The 19,311-nt window shown below is 35.7% G+C and overlaps 1 protein-coding gene across 1 annotated transcript; it reads left to right on the top strand.

Annotated features, from left to right (window-relative positions):
• The first annotated feature begins 11,903 nt into the window (after positions 1 to 11,903).
• Positions 11,904 to 19,214, top strand: MED20 (Mediator complex subunit 20). Its single transcript, XM_067272931.1, has 4 exons — positions 11,904 to 11,995; positions 14,688 to 14,830; positions 14,896 to 15,146; positions 18,976 to 19,214. The coding sequence occupies exons 1-4, from the start codon at positions 11,982 to 11,984 to the stop codon at positions 19,177 to 19,179; spliced, it is 612 nt and encodes a 203-aa protein (XP_067129032.1). The 5' UTR covers positions 11,904 to 11,981; the 3' UTR covers positions 19,180 to 19,214.
• Positions 19,215 to 19,311: the final 97 nt, after the last annotated feature.

Below are 19,311 nucleotides of genomic sequence, written 5' to 3'. Positions count from 1 at the left end.
TTTTGTTTTTGACTGGTTTATATTCATACATTTAAAGAATTTATTGAGTTTGAAACAGTGGCATGCCGTGACATTTGATGATAGGGAAGCTGTGTTTCTGTAAGAAGCCGACTTCCAGGGGCAATCAGTTAATTGCACCAGTGATGGCCTAGGGTCCATTCGTACGTGCGTGGTGGCGGAAGAGACGTACCTCACACAAACCGACAAAAAAGAAACATAAAATAAACATATACTATGCAGTGGCGTGCCGTGACATTTCATGACAGGGAAGCTGCGTTGCTGTAAAAAGCCGACTTCCAGAAGCAATCAGTTAATTGCGCATGATGGTCTAGCGCAAGGGATGAGCAACTGCGGTCCTCGGGCCGCATTCATATATTTTGCGGCCCGCGACGCATAAAATGTGAATAAATATATCAATTTCCCAGCTTAAGACAGTTCTCGATGAACAAAACCAGCTGCCATGATGCTTGCAAGTATGATGAAATATACGATAAGCACGAAGATCTTTAACGAGTTAGCAATACTGAAATACGAGCGAGATTTGTGCGCAGATAATTTCTTACCACACTAAATTTAACAGAAAAATTCATCACAAAACGATTATTGATGCTAATGTCTGAAATTCTATTTAATCCATGCAAGATGTGCGATACCAGAGCCCCTTCGGCCGCCAATTTAGTCTTTTAATCTTTAAAATTGGCGTTTCCACTTCCCGGGACGAGGACCCAGGGGTTGGACTTGTGGGAAGCGAGTGTTCGGGTTGTTTCATTGTGTCGAATTACATACACAGAACGAGGCGCTTGACGTGTAAGTGCGTGAGTGCGAGAATTCGAGTAAAGGTTAAACGGTGTATATCTTCGTGTAAAGTGATGTTATGTCTGTGCGCGCGTGTGTGTGTGTGTGTGTGTGATCGAAGAACATCTTCGGCATGTCTAAAATAGAAAAACAGTAAATTACGATACGAGAATAAGATGTGTTGAAAATCCTCGAACGTCTCATCGGAGCCGTCCGAGGAACCCCCTCCCTCCGGCGCCACCGCATTCTTCCGTCGGAACCTCCGGCGAAACCACTCCAGCATCTTCATTCTGAAAAAAAAGAAAGTTTGCAATTAGTCGATTAAAACAAAAGCTTAAATTAATGTCTAAATTCTTCCGAGAAAAGCAAAATGCTCACCGCAGCTGCCTTTTTAAATCTAAAAGATTCGAATCCGACCATCGAACGACGTGCCGAGATGTCTTCTGGGACCGATTAACCAGAAAAAGTCCAAGATTATACTCACGACGAATCGGAATTCGGATAGTTCGCGTTAGATCCTACCGGAAATTGCTAGAACGTTCCAACTGTATTTGCAGTAGAGACGACCGATCCGGAACGAAGAAACTCTCTTACGTGTAATTTGTATTTGTACGACAGTAAATTAAAGACACGCCGCACGTAGCCACGAGGAAAAGGCACTCGAGCCCAAGTCGTAACAAGTGTTTCCTTCTAGAGCAATTTACCCTAACGTGTACGTCACATAAACGCAACGACGGCATTTAAAAGAGTTTCGTGCAAAGAAATTGCCAACGAGTCGACCAAAACACAAGACAAACGTACGAAGAAGCGAAACGTGCCCACAGCCCAACTCGACATTCGGGACACGAACGTTCAAGTGGCCGGATGGCCGAGCGGTAAAGGTGGCAGCCTACCGCTCTGGGGGACCCGGGATCGAATCCGAACGGGTCGAATAATCCCCAGGAATTTTTCGGGGGGTGGTCCGTTCGGATATGTCGGGCCCCGTCCCTCACCACCCGGTCGCCCCATTGTGGGCCTGGCCGAACCCATAATGGGCCTACTAAAAGAGGCCCTCTTAGTGCCCACAGGGCGGAAAGAGTTAAAAAAAAAAAAAAAAAAAAAAACGTTCAAGTGGCACGAAGAATTGACAGAGGGTTACGTAAGTGTGGAAGATCGACTGCACTCAGAAAAGACTACCTTGTGGAAAGAACCTAAGGAAAAGAATTATTTGTGTTCATCCGAACGTGGCCATTTACCGTACAAGTGAATATTTTCCGAAGTCTCCGATGGTAAGAACTCTTTCGTTTCATTTTCAACACATCTTATTCTCGTATCGTAATTTACTGTTTTTCTATTTTAGACATGCCGAAGATGTTCTTCGATCACACACACACACACACGCGCGCACAGACATAACATCACTTTACACGAAGATATACAACGTTTAACCTTTACTCGAATTCTCGCACTCACGCACTTACACGTCAAGCGCCTCGTTCTGTGTATGTAATTCGACACAATGAAACAACCCGAACACTCGCTTCCCACAAGTCCAACCCCTGGGTCCTCGTCCCGGGAAGTGGAAACGCCAATTTTAAAGATTAAAAGACTTTAAATTGGCGGCCGAAGGGGCTCTGGTATCGCACATCTTGCATGGATTAAATAGAATTTCAGACATTAGCATCAATAATCGTTTTGTGATGAATTTTTCTGTTAAATTTAGTGTGGTAAGAAATTATCTGCGCACAAATCTCGCTCGTATTTCAGTATTGCTAACTCGTTAAAGATCTTCGTGCTTATCGTATATTTCATCATACTTGCAAGCATCATGGCAGCTGGTTTTGTTCATCGAGAACTGTCTTAAGCTGGGAAATTGATATATTTATTCACATTTTATGCGTCGCGGGCCGCAAAATATATGAATGCGGCCCGAGGACCGCAGTTGCTCATCCCTTGCGCTAGACCATCATGCGCAATTAACTGATTGCTTCTGGAAGTCGGCTTTTTACAGCAACGCAGCTTCCCTGTCATGAAATGTCACGGCACGCCACTGCATAGTATATGTTTATTTTATGTTTCTTTTTTGTCGGTTTGTGTGAGGTACGTCTCTTCCGCCACCACGCACGTACGAATGGACCCTAGGCCATCACTGGTGCAATTAACTGATTGCCCCTGGAAGTCGGCTTCTTACAGAAACACAGCTTCCCTATCATCAAATGTCACGGCACGCCACTGATTTCTTGCCTTTTACAATGCATTCTACGCTATTTTAGTTTTCGGTTTCGGGTATCGTTGAACTCGTCTTGGTCACCCGAGTTAAGATATATACTCAAAGTCCCGAAATTCCATAGGATGCAATCTAAACAACTTCCAAATGGGGCTTCGCATAAACACATAGTATGATTATAATTTTACTGTCGTAAAATTTTCCGCGATTCCTTAAATTCAGCCACACGTTCGTCTTTGGGGTCGCGATCCACAGTTTAATGTTACCCCATCGTCGGTTTCTGAAGATCCATAATTTGGGCTGCCGGACTGTCTTGACACACCAGGCACAGATCGCCCCGGGTTCTTCAGCAGACCGAAATCGATCTCAGAGCGGTAGACTGAAGTCTTAACAGCTCAAACATCCGGCCGTCATTGTTATACCAGGTGTTGAAAGTATAACAAGTAGCGGCACTTCCATATAAAGTTTTTTATTGTACACAGGACACTTGCACATAAATTGTTTTTAGTTGGTCTGCAATGTACCATATCTCTTACACAATATATTATTTCGGTGAGAAATTGAAACCATTTTGCTCACGACGCGTTTTAGGATCTTAAGCTAAACAGGTTGAAGAAATTCGTGTCCCCCCGCATATACACTAACATCTATATGTTACAGTAAAAACCTGTTTTTAGTGAAAACGCGTTTTAACTAGTTGAAACTAGTTTTTACTGGATGTCATTGTTAAAACTAGAATTTACTGCTAGTCAAAAATGAATTTCAGTTAAAACTAGTTTTAACTAGACAAAACGGGTTTTAACAAAATGGCTTAGTAAAAACTGTTTCGACCAAGGTCATTCAGCTAACACGTTCCTATAGTGTATGATGAATTTCGTATCGCTTTAACTTTTTTCCCCCTGACATCTTGTTTACGTTTATTTTGCGATCCCTTCTAAGGCAATATAGGTCAGTCAGGCGATATTATTTTAAAAGTTCACCAAAAATCAAATTATCATTATGTCTATATGAAAAAAATCACTTACATTTATTAATATCTTTAGTTTTAAATACGATATTTTTCAATGCATTTTATTAGAAAAATTTATAAGGAAAAAAATAATATATATCAGAACTGACACGCAAACTTGATAATTTGTAACATTTTGTGAAAATTAACATTGTCTAGTTGATTGATGTCTAGTGCCAGCAAACAACATAGTTGTTTGCTGGCACTGAGCCAGAAAGTGTGAAGTCCCAAAAACGGGTTAACATTAATTATTTATATTAGAAAATTGTTAAAACGAATGTAGAAAATCGTCCATTGTTAAAAGGGACAAAAGCCGATCAAAGATCGTATTTGACGCGTTAGTCATTTGAAACCGCGACGCATGAAAAAAAAGGAGAAAGATGTCGAAAGACAAAAAGGCCTAATGTAAAATAAAACGCAATAATTGTAATGAGTAATGATTGTAGACGAATGTCCTCCAGTATAGATGGACCTTTGACAAGTCGCTCGTATACGAAATTTAGATCATTAAAATTAGGAAAAAGGGAAAAGTTAATTATAAAAAGGAACTTCATAACAAAGCATTGAATTTCAAAAATCTCTCAGATTAGACAACAATGGGGAAAATATGAGCGCAAGTTTCAAAGTTCCATCAATTCTTTCCAACCTGAGTAAACGGACGGTGTCAAGTAGATTTGTCGAGGTGGTTCTTTCTCGTGACTAGAACAGGGGTCGTTTTTCGCTTGGAAACAAGCGAGGGACCAATCGAGAAGAGAGAAAGGAAGGACGTGGAGCCAATCAACATGAACAATACGAAAAAGAGAGATTGAAGTAATCGCCGAATTGGAAGGACAAGAGACTTTTCCGAGAGGTTTCAAGGGAGACAAGAGGTGTTCCAAGGTGTCCATCGAAAGGTCCGCCGACGCCAACCGACGAGTCGCTGCACCAGCCGCTGCCCCGGGGCCTTCTATCGAGCGACGATAGGAAACACATCGGCACAAAAAACGTTCGAACGTTCACCTTTGTAACGATCTGTGCATAGTGTGAGTTGTTTTATGTTTAAATAAACGGGTTTCTTTGTGAGACACTTATTGTCTGTGTCACCTCCCTCACACCCACACGCGAACGACCCTAGACCATCCTGTCGCGGGATTAACGATCCCCCCCTAAAGGTCGGCGAACTTACAAAAGAGGTAGAATATTGTTTTGTACAGTTCGATATAACACTTATGCATGTATGTTTATTCGTTGTGAAATTATCGCACATTATATCAAACATTTGTTTGAAATCAAAATTTTATACTGCTATTAACTAATATAACGAATTATTATACTTTATTCACTTCATATCGAACGAGATTATATCTGTTGTTAATAAATTTTACAAAAATCGATATTTCGATTAAAAAAAGTTAAAAAGTTAATGTTTGATTTTAGTTTTATCTAAAATGAAAACATGTACAGCAGTAAATTCTAGTTTTAACTAGACAAAACGAGTTATAACAATGACATCCAGTAAAAACTAGTTTCAACTAATTAAAACGGGTTTTTACTGTAACATATACATATGGAAATTATCCGGAATTTTTTTTTTTTCATTTCGCGACGTTTCAAGGACCCTTGAGCCAAAAAATGTAAAAATCTGAAGGGGGCTGATTATGCCGGATCGCCGGATACTTTTCCCCGGTTTAAACAGCCGGAAAACAAAAATTATACGAAAGGTAACGAATTAAATGAAAACTATATTTTTTTTAAAAAAATAAATGACATTAGTTTATCAGGTGAATAGGCGGGACGATGCAATATTTTTGTTCTCCGACACGTTTCGTATTATTTTCTCACGTTTATTCAATATATGTTTAGAACATAGCATAAAACAACTTTAATTTAATAATTAAAGTTGTTTTATGTCCATTTCCTATATCCAGAATGTAATAACATTCTGGATATAGGAAAAAAGAATTGACTCATCGCATTGGATAGATGCTCATCACAAACAAATGCCAAAAATTATTAAATAGTATATTAAATAAACAAATAATAATAACGAACGGTTTTGTACATTAAGAGACAGGAAAAAAATTCCAATACTCTGGTGTCAAAACGGAAAAACGATTAGTAATTTTAAGACAGGCCCGCGGGGACGCTCTCGCGATGTGTGGCGCGTGGGGGGTGGTTGTAGGCCAGTTTCAAAAATCAATTTTATAAAAATCATAGCGTTTTCGTGGTTTTATGATGTTAGATGTTTGTGGGATTGTGTTTTTGATGTACTAATCAAAAAACTACTCAAAATATATAATTTTCGTTTATTTATAACGAAAACAAATAAGTATAACGTTTCAGGAATTCTTCAGGAAAAAATCGTCAACTCTAGAAGCGGATTTTACAAGCTGTAAACAAGTCTGTTGCTATATAAACTCTGATTCGCTTTCCTGTATGTGTTTTTTAACTATCGCAACCAATAAATGCATTGTCACAAACCCCGGGCCAAAAATATTTCAGTATTTCCAGAAATACACCCCCTAAAATTCTATAGCGACTAGAGGTAAAAAGGCAGATTATTGACAGATAACATCGATAGTAAACTTCTTTTACACTCTAATTGGTTAATATCTTTGTCTGTTATTAGATCCACCAGTAAAATCAATTGTCTGAAAAATTCCCGGAAAATGCCACACCCCCGCAGACTACTACTTCGAATTATGTAAACAGTCGCTATAAAATCACTTGTTTTAATCGTTTTTTTTCACTTTTAATTTGCTAACGAAAAGTTGTTTGACAGTATTTAGACGAATAAACATGTTTTCAAAACCATTTAGCAATAAATATTCCCATGAAACTCCACCTTTCAACCTTTCAATGCTAAGTCTATGAGACACCTTTCTGCCGTTAATTGGCCTTAAAAATCTTGTTTTTACGCCTTCTATGCTCTAATTGGTCATTTGTATTATGACTGAACCGATATCAAGCAATGAGCGTTCTTTCGAAACCTTAACTCGGTTCCCCCCCTCCGTTAGTCGCGTTAATAAAACTTCCTCCGTTAGGCGCGCGAGGTACCGTATATATGTTACCCCTGTGGCTTCCTGTGAAAATTTTTTCGAACAAATTTGAAGTTTTTTTCAGTGCGATCTTCAGTACTTTGAAGGAAGGTACTGAGGACATTGTTTTTCAGCACTTAATAAATTAAAAAATACGCGCATTTAAAAATGGCTAGTCTACACATGTACCCCGCGCGCCTAACGCAGGTAAACGTCGACGTCATCACTCAGGGGAAATTTCATTTCTTGTAAGAGACAAAACATGTTATAAATTCTTTGGAAATTCCGTACGCGAGAATTTATAATCTAAACAATTGCAATTGAATCATCGTTTAGGTAGTTAAACGTCGGCGTATCATAAAACTGCTTGACCGTAACCAGAAATGAACATTCACCATTGATTAGGCATCAATCGTGATCACAGAATAACGTCAGAATGGACGAGCGGTCTAAGGTGTCAGACTCAAGGTAGACTCTTCCTGTATAATGCAAAACCGTGCTTTCTGGTCCGAGATAGTTGGCGTGGGTTCGAATCCCACTCCTGACCCGAGTTTTTATTTTTTTATGTGCGGTTGATTGAAAATGTCTATTTTAGTGTGACGTAAGCGCCTGGAAGACATTTTGCAATTCATTTGGTTCGAAACTGTAATGATAATTGGGTCAGAAGTGTGCAACATGTTGAATTCCGTTTTGAGACCATGGCAAAAGTAGAATAAAATTATTGAAACATTTAGAAGCCTCGAACAGAAATTCTGCTTCGCACATAAGCAAACACCTGCGGCGAAACAGAGTTTCTGTTCAAAATTCAAAGCAAAAGAAGTTTCCGAATTCTACTGTCGCTGTCGCCTTCATTTGCACAAACGATGACAGGAGCGAAGAAGAAAATTTGCGACACTCAAATTTCCGTTGCATGCAATAATGCCTGTTGGCATGCTGATTGGCTTTTAAATGGTCTTTTGAGAAGCGGCTCGTGCGGAGGTTTCATGGTGTAACGGTAAGCACTCTGGACTTTCAATCCAGCGATCCAGCGAATATTATTTATTTAAATTAAATGAATTAAAAATACTGTACGATTAAAAATTGCAGCCTGGCATTATGAGGATGTCACAGTAAATAATTGCTCGTTAAAACTAATAAATAATTATACAGATATAAGATTTTTGTTATTGTCCTTATTTTCCATTTATGTTTTTCGAACAGATTAACACTAGGATTTATCGGTGAAAAACAAAACTGACATTTGTGCAGTAGGAAAAAAAAAACATCTTACAACGATGCCTGGTATGTATTAGGTATATAATGAATGATATAGAAAATGTTCCTTTTTATGATTATACTTACTAAAATATGAAAAAACACATAAAAGTGATGTATCTGTAAATCTTTTATACTCTTAATTTTTAATCCGAAATGGCCGGGCAGCCGTTTTATCAGAGTTTTTGGTTACCCGATTTAGCATTGGTCCACATTATCTCAGATAATAGGAATTCTACTGTATTCAAATTTATAGATGTAAGCCTGAATGGAATACAGTTTGTACACACAATTGTTAATTATGTATGCGTAGGAATATACATGTATAATGTACATATTCATGTATAATGTACAATATACATGAATATCGACTACTATTATTACTAGTAATACTACTGTTGATTAATATTTGCTACGATCTGATTCCTAAATAGGCTCTGAAAAGAGCCTTTTGGTTGCTAATTTGTAAAAAGCAAATATTTATAACAGAAGACGAATTTCTAGAAAAAATTTCGTTTGGGCCAATTTTTCTTCTTCTTACTTGATTTTCTCTAATACCCGTTCGCACTAGGCCGGATGGCCGAGCGGTCAAGGTGGCAGCCTACCGCTCTGGGGGACCCGGGATCGAATCCGAACGGGTCGAATAATCCCCAGGAATTTTTCGGGGGGTGGTCCGTTCGGATATGTCGGGCCCCGTCCCTCACCACCCGGTCGCCCCATTGTGGGCCTGGCCGAACCCATAATGGGCCTACTAAAAGAGGCCCTCTTAGTGCCCACAGGGCGGAAAGAGTTAAAAAAAAAAAAAAAAAAAACCGTTCGCACTGAGCATTTCAATCTAAATTGTGACCAAAGGTCGGCGACTATGCCGTAGTGCGACCTCTCTCAACCGTTTCAATTTCGACTGAAACGAGGTTCAATCGCGATCGACTCAAGAGAGCAATGTTGCCACGTCTACCGAATTTTCGGTAGATCTACCGATCTACTGATTGAAGCACCAAATCTACCGAAAAATTGACGATAATTTAAGAAAGAAATTTTCATTTTCAATGTATCTAAAAATTCTCAATAAAACATTTCTTTGTACCTTCATTTCTTATATATTGTAAAAGACTTTATTGCAATACAAAGTTATTTCTGCTGATCTGTTTAGCGTCCTCTATTATGTAGTAGCATAATCACTGGTTACATTATAACAGAAAAGATTACTGGATTCGTACATATAAAAAATAACCAAAAAGTAATAATTGCAAGAAAACGAAAATTGGAATCATCGGCGAAAAAAGCGTACAAATACCAAACAGCGGACGTGCAGAAAGAACTCTTGAAAAGCGGACTGTTCGCGCAAAACCGCAGACGGTTAAGAATTTCATAATATTTTATTCTAGTTCTGGCTCCTCAAAAGTTGATTTTTAACCTGTCACTCCTTCGAAATGTTCTGCTTATTGAGAGACACTGGACCTGACCTAACTGTAATATATACATTGTAAAAAGCCTTCTTAGTAGACTTGGGTAGTTCATGAACGAACTAGTTCGAAAGATCGATCTCTCAAGTGACTGGAGTGAACTAGTTCACAACTGCTCACTTTTTTAGTTCTTTAGTTCGCTTTAGTTCCTGACCGGTATTATCTAGTTTATTGTTATGTGTGTGTGTGCTATATTCAAGTGTTGAATAAACTAAATAATTATTCATTTTACACCTGTGGAACCTACTCCTATTCGAGGTAAAATCGGTGTATATAAAACTATACATTCTTTTTCGTTGTTGCAAGCGCTATAAGGGAAAAGTGCCAGGAAAACTAAATTTTAAATAAAAATTGCTATACACTAGTGAATGCGGGGAATCGCATTATACGGGGATACCAACTAAGATACGATAAAATATGGACCGAGTATATAGCCCAATATATGATAGCATATTCAAAGTATATACCAAATTTCAAAAATTAGACATAGAAACGAATGCTGTACACAGGCAGTAACCTTTTTTTTTTTTATTTTTTATTTTAACTCTTTCCGCCCTGTGGGCACTAAGAGGGCCTCTTTTAGAAGGCCCATTATGGGTTCGGCCAAGCCCACAGTGGGGCGACCGGATGATGAGAAACGGGGCCCGACATATCCGAACTGATATATATGTCAGTCCTTATTATATATACCGGTATATATGAATTATCATATACGGGGTGTCTCAGTTAAACGTTTCAGAACTTCTAAGAGGGGTAGGGTGACTCGGAATCATATCGCAATGTGGGGTCGGAAATGCTCTCCTGGCACGGTAGATTATGTTGCGCGAAAATTCCGAGCGTTCTTGCAGGGAATCGTCATTTCGCACAAGGACACAGAGTTACTAGGATGGCTAATTATACGAACGCAGAGTTAGCCGATATGCATTTGGTGTATGGGGCTGCAGATTGTAGTGGGCCAGCCGCACAGTGCTTGTACGTGGAACGATATTTGGCCAACATTGGATTGGACGTGGTGGTCCCGTGCATTGGCCTGCTCGGTCACCAGACCTATCATGTCTTGATTTTTATTTCTGGGGCATTTGAAAACATTGGTTTATGACACCCCCATTGACAATGCTAAGGAGCTGGTTGCAAGAATCGCAGTAGCTGCCGGAAAAATTCGAGATGAGCCTGGATTATTCCAGAATGTTTGGAATCCCATGTGCCGTAGATGTGAGGTTTGCATTGCAGTCAGTGAAAGAAACTTCGAACGTTTTCTTTGACCCATGTTCCTTTTGTTTTTGTACATTTATTATTAAAACGAATATTCACTTACGGTCTTTCGGCTTCTTCTTTATGATGTTTCTGTGTACATCACCGCTTCAGGAAAGCATTTCCGACCCTTCATTGCTATATGATTCCGAGTTGTCGGGATGCACCCTACCCCTCTTAGAAGTACTGAAACGTTTAACTGAGACACCCTGTATACCTAAAGTCAGTAAACGAAACGAACAAAATACACATAGTTCACAGGTGATCTCAGCACTGTATGTTGATCTGAACTAACTTGAACGAACTATGTGAATTAGGATGCACAAGCAATTTGAAGGTCAGTGAAGTAAATGAACTAAAAGAGCGAACTAGTTCATTGAAGTGTAATGAACTAAACTGACAGATCTTTAAAGTGAACTAAAATGCACAAGACTACTTTTTAGTGCCCGCTAATTTGACGGCCGGATGGCCGAGCGGTAAAGGTGGCAGCCTACCGCTCTGGGGACCCGGGATCGAATCCGAACGGGTCGAATAATCCCCAGGAATTTTTCGGGGGGTGGTCCGTTCGGATATGTCGGTCCCCGTCTCTCACCACCCGGCCGCCCCATTGTGGGCCTGGCCGAACCCATAATGGGCTTGCTGTAAGAGGCCCTCTTAGTGCCACTGGGCGAAAAGAGTTACAAAAAAAAAAAAAAAGTGCCCGCTAATGACTGTTCCTACAGAGTGAAAATACTTTTTAAGTAATACAACTATTTTATTATATACGAAGAAATTTGGAGAAGATTTTTAAAATATATTAACATAGCTTAAAAGCATTAAGTAATACGCTTTAAATTTAATGTTATAAAATATATCCTTTATTTCTCATATTTTATTTTATTTTATTTTATAATCGCATTTTATTTTTTGACACTAGAGGGCTCTATAAACAAACTTTCAAATGTACGGTACACACGTTTTTCTGAAGACATATACATTGGATATAAATGGGAGTTGTAAGGTAATATATAGCGTTAATTTTTTTGACATTAAATACGGAATTTTGGTACTTTTCTGTTAATGGGACTTCAGCCGATATGTACAGCTACGGGTAAGATTCAAGCTGTGAATGAGGGGTTTCGCACCAGCCCCAGCATTGTTGATCCTTCGTGAGGTATTCGCCTCCAATGATCAGTTTTAACATGCATCAGTAAACTGCCTATTCTACATGCTTCACATGTAGTCGTGCGCTTCAGTGTTCGCTATCGCTCGCACCTCAGCACCCGATGGGTGTGAGGCCCTACATCCCCTACAATTATATAACATCAAGTACTCCACCAACATCAGTTGGGCTACTTGAAGCCAGCACAGTCGCTTGGACTAAATAGTTAAACGCGATAGTCTTAGTGGATGACGGTATCGCGCATCAGAATAAAGTTACAACTAAAGTTAACAGAAAAGAAACGAAATTTTCGAGTAGTATATAAATTATAACAAAAATTAAGTTTAGATGAAAATCTTGCTAATCTCATTACATTTTATCGTTTGCTGATAGAGGTTATTTAGGTACAATTGAATGACATACAATGTGAATGACTCCGTTGGGACCTTAACAGATCTATAGATCATGTCCATAGGAGCAAAAACGTCAAAGAAACCATCCCTCTTAAATGGGAGCTCATGCCCACCTGGGCACTGAGGTGCTCGACTACATGTGAAACATCGTCAAGGCAAGTGAAAGCAGGCCTTGATGATGTGGAGCATGCAGAATAGACAGTAGTGCTGGTACACGGAAAAAACTGTTTTCGGTCAATAAAAGTTAATGCATTTATTATGTTATAGGCACTGATCACTGGGCCTATAACATAACTTTCTTGCAAGCCTGATGTCCTGCAAGCAAGATGACGACCAGAACTGCTGCCTATGGATTCCACATTGGGAGGCAAATATCTCACAAAGAGTCTGATGTTTGACTTTTCTTTATTCTTTGCCAATAAATATCACTAGAATGTCTTATCATATGCTGTGCTGTCTGTTAAACACTCAATAGGCTTAGTGGAGCACACAGCGTGACTCCTCACAGAACCTGGAAATAGACTTTAGACTGATTTCGGAGGGCTATATCTTGTGAAGAGTCACATTTAGAGGTCTAGTTCCTTTGACTTTTTTGCTCCTATGGACATGTTCTACATCTCTGTTAAGATCCCAACAGCATCATTCACATCTGCAATCTTACTGTTATTTATGGATGGATAACCATTCATCAATGATGCCATGCTAAAATTTCACAATTTTTAACCCCCTTATATCATTCATTGTTACATTATGACATTATTATTATCATTATATTTTTACATTATAAATGAAGTCACATTGGTTGTCCCATTATTATAACATTAAAATACTATGGCAGTTATATAATGATATTAACATAAAATGATTTATTTACACTATCATCAATATGAAACTCTATATGACAATAGCATTACATTAATCAAAATTTTATTTTTACTATAACTTGCTAGCAAGTTATTTCATTTCCATGGCTTTCTAAGGTGTTTTTTAATTGACACAGTGGAAATGTTGGAGGTATGTGTGTCACTTTCTGTTAAGATGTTCTACTTTTTGACTGTAAAATTTTGAAGAGATATTTTTTCGTTTTTTCCCCATTAATTACTTTATACTTGATCAAAAATTCTTTATAGGCTTGCACAGATAGAACAAAAGAGTTCTGTGTAAAACATTATTTTCCAGAAACGACTTCAAAGTTTTAATGAAATTATCATATATTGTTTGAAATGTTTTTTGCTTATTATTTTTTCATGGTTAATTTTGAGACATATTTTCTTTTATTCACATGTTTATTGATATTTTCTTTTATCAAATGGATAATAGATTTTTAGAAAAAAATTATAAATTTTGCAAATATAATTATTTTTCTTTATTCTTTATTTTTAGCAAACAAAATGAAACTTTAGAGCAGTGCTACTTAAACTGTGGTCTGCAGACCAGTTCTCCAACAGTTTACTACTGGCCACAATGAGATTGACTTAAAAGTTCACAGTTTTATTTTAAATTAATAAACCTGTTTAAAACTTATAAATCATCTTTAAAAGCTTTCTAAAAATATGTTTTTCTATTATTTCTATTTCTTTTTTTATTATTTAAGCACTTACTGCCAATTGCACTTGGACTAGCAATTGAAAACAGCCCACCTACCTACCCATTTTTACAAAATGACTAGAACCACATTTTGTCGCTGTATTTTTCCTACTGCTTCAGCCTAAAAGTTAAAAAAAAAAAAAAGAAAACAAATGCATTTAAATTCTGTTTTCTCTATTTTATAATTATTTTTATTTAATTTCACAAAAGTACTACTCTGCAAGGGATTGAAATGAAAAAAAAAAATAGTCCATGAACACAAAAAGTTTGATAAGCACTGCTTTAGGCTACAATAATACTTGATTTTTAATAATCATAATTTAAACAGTTTTAATATTTACCTGAGATAAAAAAATTAATTTTATTATTAATTATTAAAGAATCATTTTATGAATCAGAAATCATGATAAATTTCTCACAATTCTAGTTACTAAAAAATTCTCAATACTAATTCTGATTAATCAGCCCATCACTAATATATATGCATATGTTTGTGTGTTTGTTTTATAACGAAAATATTAGATGACTGAAAATCATTTCATTATTTACAGTATTCATCAGTTTCCAATACCCGAAGGAAAAAGTGGTCAACAAGCTGCCGAAATTTTACAAAAACGATTAGAAACAATTGGATGTGTAAAAGCAGGAACATTTTGTGTGGATTGTGAAACATATTATTCTGCTCCACATATAAGTAAGAAGAATAAATAATTATTAATAGACAGTAATGAAATATTTAATTTAAATTATTTTCTACAGATCCAAACAGAGCAATTAATGTAATCCATGATAGTGAACATCCAGCAACATGTTTTGCACTTCTTGATACAGGTACATGTCTTGTTGCTGATACCCAGTTTGATATGTTAATGTTGAAAATGGCTGGAATTTACACACCAAAGAAATCTACTAAAATAGAATCTAAAGGTCCCAGATATGAAGTAGCTGATTTCCTTGTAAAAGTAGGAAGTGTTTCAATGGGTCCCAGTTTCAGAGGAATTCTTGTTGAAGTGAGTATTCAACAAAAACTATTGTATTGTTACTTTGACCGAGAAAAATTTGCTGTTGATAATCAATCACATAGAAATAGCTTGAATTTTTTCAAAATTTTCACATAGTGCAGAAGGAAAAGAGAATTTCCAAAATACAAGCTTAAACTAGGAGCCGTATTCTGGTTGCCGTCTCTGGTCTCTCGTCTCTTACAAGCTGGTCGCTGATTGGCTAATCCAAATGATTAGTCAATCAGCAACCAGCTTGTGAAAGACTGTGACCAGAATGCAGCACAGGACCTTGGAATCAGAGTTGGTAAAAAATGCACCAGCTCCAACTCTAATCTCTATATAAACTTAAACCATAGACTTATGCATAAATATAGGTCAGTGGTTCCCAACCTTTTCTAGGATGCGGAACACTTTTGTGAGCAATTTTCTTTAGCGGAACACTTACTTAAGTTAATATGAAATACATAAGCTTGTCATCAGTTATTTTATTAGAATTGAGCAGTTATAATTCAAAATCTCTACTCATATTATTAATGCCAATTCTAAGACAGGAAAAAATATACCTAAATAACTTTAATGGGAAACTTGTGCCTGATGTTTTTTACATATTTCATTCAGTTTTTATCATTGCCTTTATCTTATTCGAAACAGTAGTACACTCCATAAGTACGAGTCATACATATATATTTAAGTTTATGAAAATTTTATGATTTTAATTTTTTGATATTCGGCGGCTCAAATACGATTGTACAATTTTCAATTTGCGACTAAATCTGCGGAACACTTGGGAGATGCTAACGGAACACCAGTGTTCCACGGAACACCAGTTGGGAACCACTGATATAGGTTATAAGTTTTAAAAAATAGCCTGATTATGTGATAGTGATAAAATATCTTACAGTATCATTTATAATCATGCTACATATTATTAATACATATTGAGTTTTTATGGAGTCAGAGACCTAAAAATTGAAGATCCAGAGTTGGAATTGATGATTTTGTGTATCAGCTCTACAGACTTGAATTGACATTCTATTAAATCATCTGCAGGATATTTATTATATAACAGGCTAATTTTATTTTTGATTAATTTATTTTATATACAGCATTTATTTAACTAATATTAAATATAGAAAATAATATCAATGCCTAAAAGCTCTTTCAATCACATTTATCATTACATTTTGGCATACTTCCTGGATTTCTTGACAAATGTTTTCTTTAACCTGTTGAATTGTCGTTAGCTTGTTACTATACATCCTTTCCATTAAATACCCCAAGTAAGGGTGACTTATTTGGGGTATTTGACTGCTCTTGGTTTGACTCAGGAGCAGTCAAACCAGGTGAATGGAAGACTAATCAATATCACCAAATTTTGACATTAGAGAGCCAGGAAATGAATTGTGCAGAAATTTGCATCACAGCACAAACCGTGTGATGTGGCATTGCCCCATTGAAACCAAATATGCTGTAGACCTTGTCAATTAATTTCAGATTAAAAAAGTTTGCAGCCTGATTTACACCAAAAAGTTCATAATGGATGATCCATTTTGATAAAATGTTTTAACTATTATTACACTGTTGCAGCATTAAAGGTTCCACAATGAATTGTTAATATGTGAACTACATAGCTGACTGAGGCATAACAAACAGATTTTGTGACAAAACAAAATCATCCTATTATATATAAAAGACACTGTATATCATATTTCTATTTAATCAATTGTTCAGAAATGATTGAAAATATTTCAGTATAAAAATGTTTAATATGAATATTTAAAAATTTAACTTGCTTTCCAACAAAACTAAGTTGCATGTTAGTTAATGTAAGTTTTATGTGCAATGTTTATTAACAGATACCAGTTTTGAAAGTAAACTGATTTCTTAAAATTGATTTTACTTTCCTGGCTCTGTTAAATACAGGGTGTATCAAACTTCACTAACTATTAAGAGAACTAATTGGAATTATGAGAAAGAGTTTACGTATTTTATTTTTTTAGTAATAAGGTCTGGAATATTGCTGTTGATGCAATTATAAGTATTTCAATACACTTGTAGATAGGAATTGCTGGATTGGTTGTGGCAGACTACGATTATGAACAGCATGCTCCCTTGATTTAACACCTTTAGATTTTTATGCTTGAGGTTTCATAAAGTAAGGTGTACACTGATAGGATAATTAGCAAAGATGCTGAACTTAGAAATCTTATTACTGATGCAGTTCAAAAGATAGGAACACTTTCAGCATTTGTGGTGTTATCACTTTGAGCTATGTAGAACCATGTGGAGCATTAATTATTTGTAAAATACATTTTGAATAGTTTTTCTCAAAGTAAAATCTGTTTTTCAAAATTTCAATTATTTCTTGTAGTAGATAGTGACTTTTGATATGCCCTGTATAACATAGGGATTTTGTGATTTGTCAAATGACCCACCCCATGATTTTTACATTTTTGGACTCAGGACCTTGAAATGTTGGGAAATGCAAAAAAATTTGAGAGTTTTCTGTATATATGGATGTTAGTGTGTACATGTGACATGATTATGTTGCTCTTTGAAGCTTAATAACTCCTGTGCTTTTTGTCAAAAATTTCTAAAGTTTTGCAGTGAAGTTTGTGTATTAGGAGATTGCTGTTATTAAATTTTGGCAGATAAAGGTTGATGGGATAGGAAGCTAAAGAAGGATCGTGTCATATCTCAAGTAGGGTGTAACTTAATGATGATTTTACTCATTATTAGCATTTACAATTTTTTATAAAACTTATTCCTATCATCAAAATTAAGCTTTTTGCCATTTTATTATAATTAAAAGTATAAAAAGTTTTTTAATAAAATATCATAACAAATGGCACCACACATGCAGTTTTAAATATTACTAGGAAAGTTAAGCAGCTTGTTGCTGGATTTTTTAACAAACATTTCTGTATTAACTGTGAATTCAAAGTGAAACATTGAAAGAAATAAAAGATTATTATATGAAATGTTAGAAAGATTATGACTGCTTTAATGAAAATATTTAAGATTTTTTTTTCGAGTTTTTTTATAATAAACTGCTAAATAAAATGACTATACTTAAATTGATACATAATTATCAATTTCTCTTTATTTATGCAACATGAAATATTGCTCAATGTTTTCTTAATATTTTGTGTGTTATATGTGTTTACTGGATCAGTGTAAACATTGAGTTGTTTTATATCTGTACTTTGTTCCCTTAAAGATAGATCTGTAATCTAAAAAACATTTAGTAAAATTTTCTATATCACTCAACAATTTTAAAGCAGTTTCTATAATTATTAAACTTTTAATTTTCTTTTCTTCTTGTTCTCTCTATACTTTATATATTATTGTTGACTATCTTATACAGTTTTTTAATTTGAAATTTTTACAGTAACAAAATCTATCTGAAGCAGGATTATGTTTTAATGCAATCTTTAAAATTTTTTGCTTTACCAAGAAAAACAAATGCTAAACTGATTAAAAGAATTAAAGTTTTTTATTGGATTAAACATTTTTTGAGACTTCTCTTATTTGTGTTTTTAAAACTGTTTGTACATTTGAGTTTCTTCTGAAATACTCAATTGAAATCTATACACAGTTTGATTCAAATATTTTACTTTGAATGTTATAGGATCTGATAATGAAGTCAAAGAATTCTAAAAATTGTTAAAGGATTCAACATATTCTAAAACTTTTTTTTTTTTAACCTTAGCCCACAATTAAATATAATTGATATTTTTAATGTGATCTAAGGTGCTGTTTGAATATATTATTTGATAACAAATTATTTAAATCTAATTTGAATATTTGAATCTAATTTTAAAATTTAATATTTTAGGTAGAATATTGTCCATGTGTAATTCCTTCTAACTGCTGGGATTTGATGAAAGAGTTCTTACAAGGATTTATGGGAAATTGTGTACAGTCACCACCTCAATATCTACAAAGTAAAATGAATGAATTATATACACCTGTAGATACTGTCCAACAATATATGGAGCATTTCAATTCTTTCAGACGAACCACATCTGGTGGAAGGTGAACAGTTATTTGTATAAATTAAATTTTTTTCTTATACATTCTTGAATTTGTATGATTTGAGGATTAAATTATTTTTAGTAGTTGAAAACATTCAAAAAGAAAAAGTGTAAATATTCAACAATTTTATTTTATT

This window comes from Centruroides vittatus, unplaced genomic scaffold, assembly GCF_030686945.1.
Source record: "Centruroides vittatus isolate TY-2023 unplaced genomic scaffold, ASM3068694v2 contig_459, whole genome shotgun sequence".
In the NCBI taxonomy this organism is placed as follows: Eukaryota; Metazoa; Arthropoda; class Arachnida; order Scorpiones; family Buthidae; genus Centruroides; species Centruroides vittatus.
This window is presented reverse-complemented; position numbering and strand designations above follow the sequence as displayed.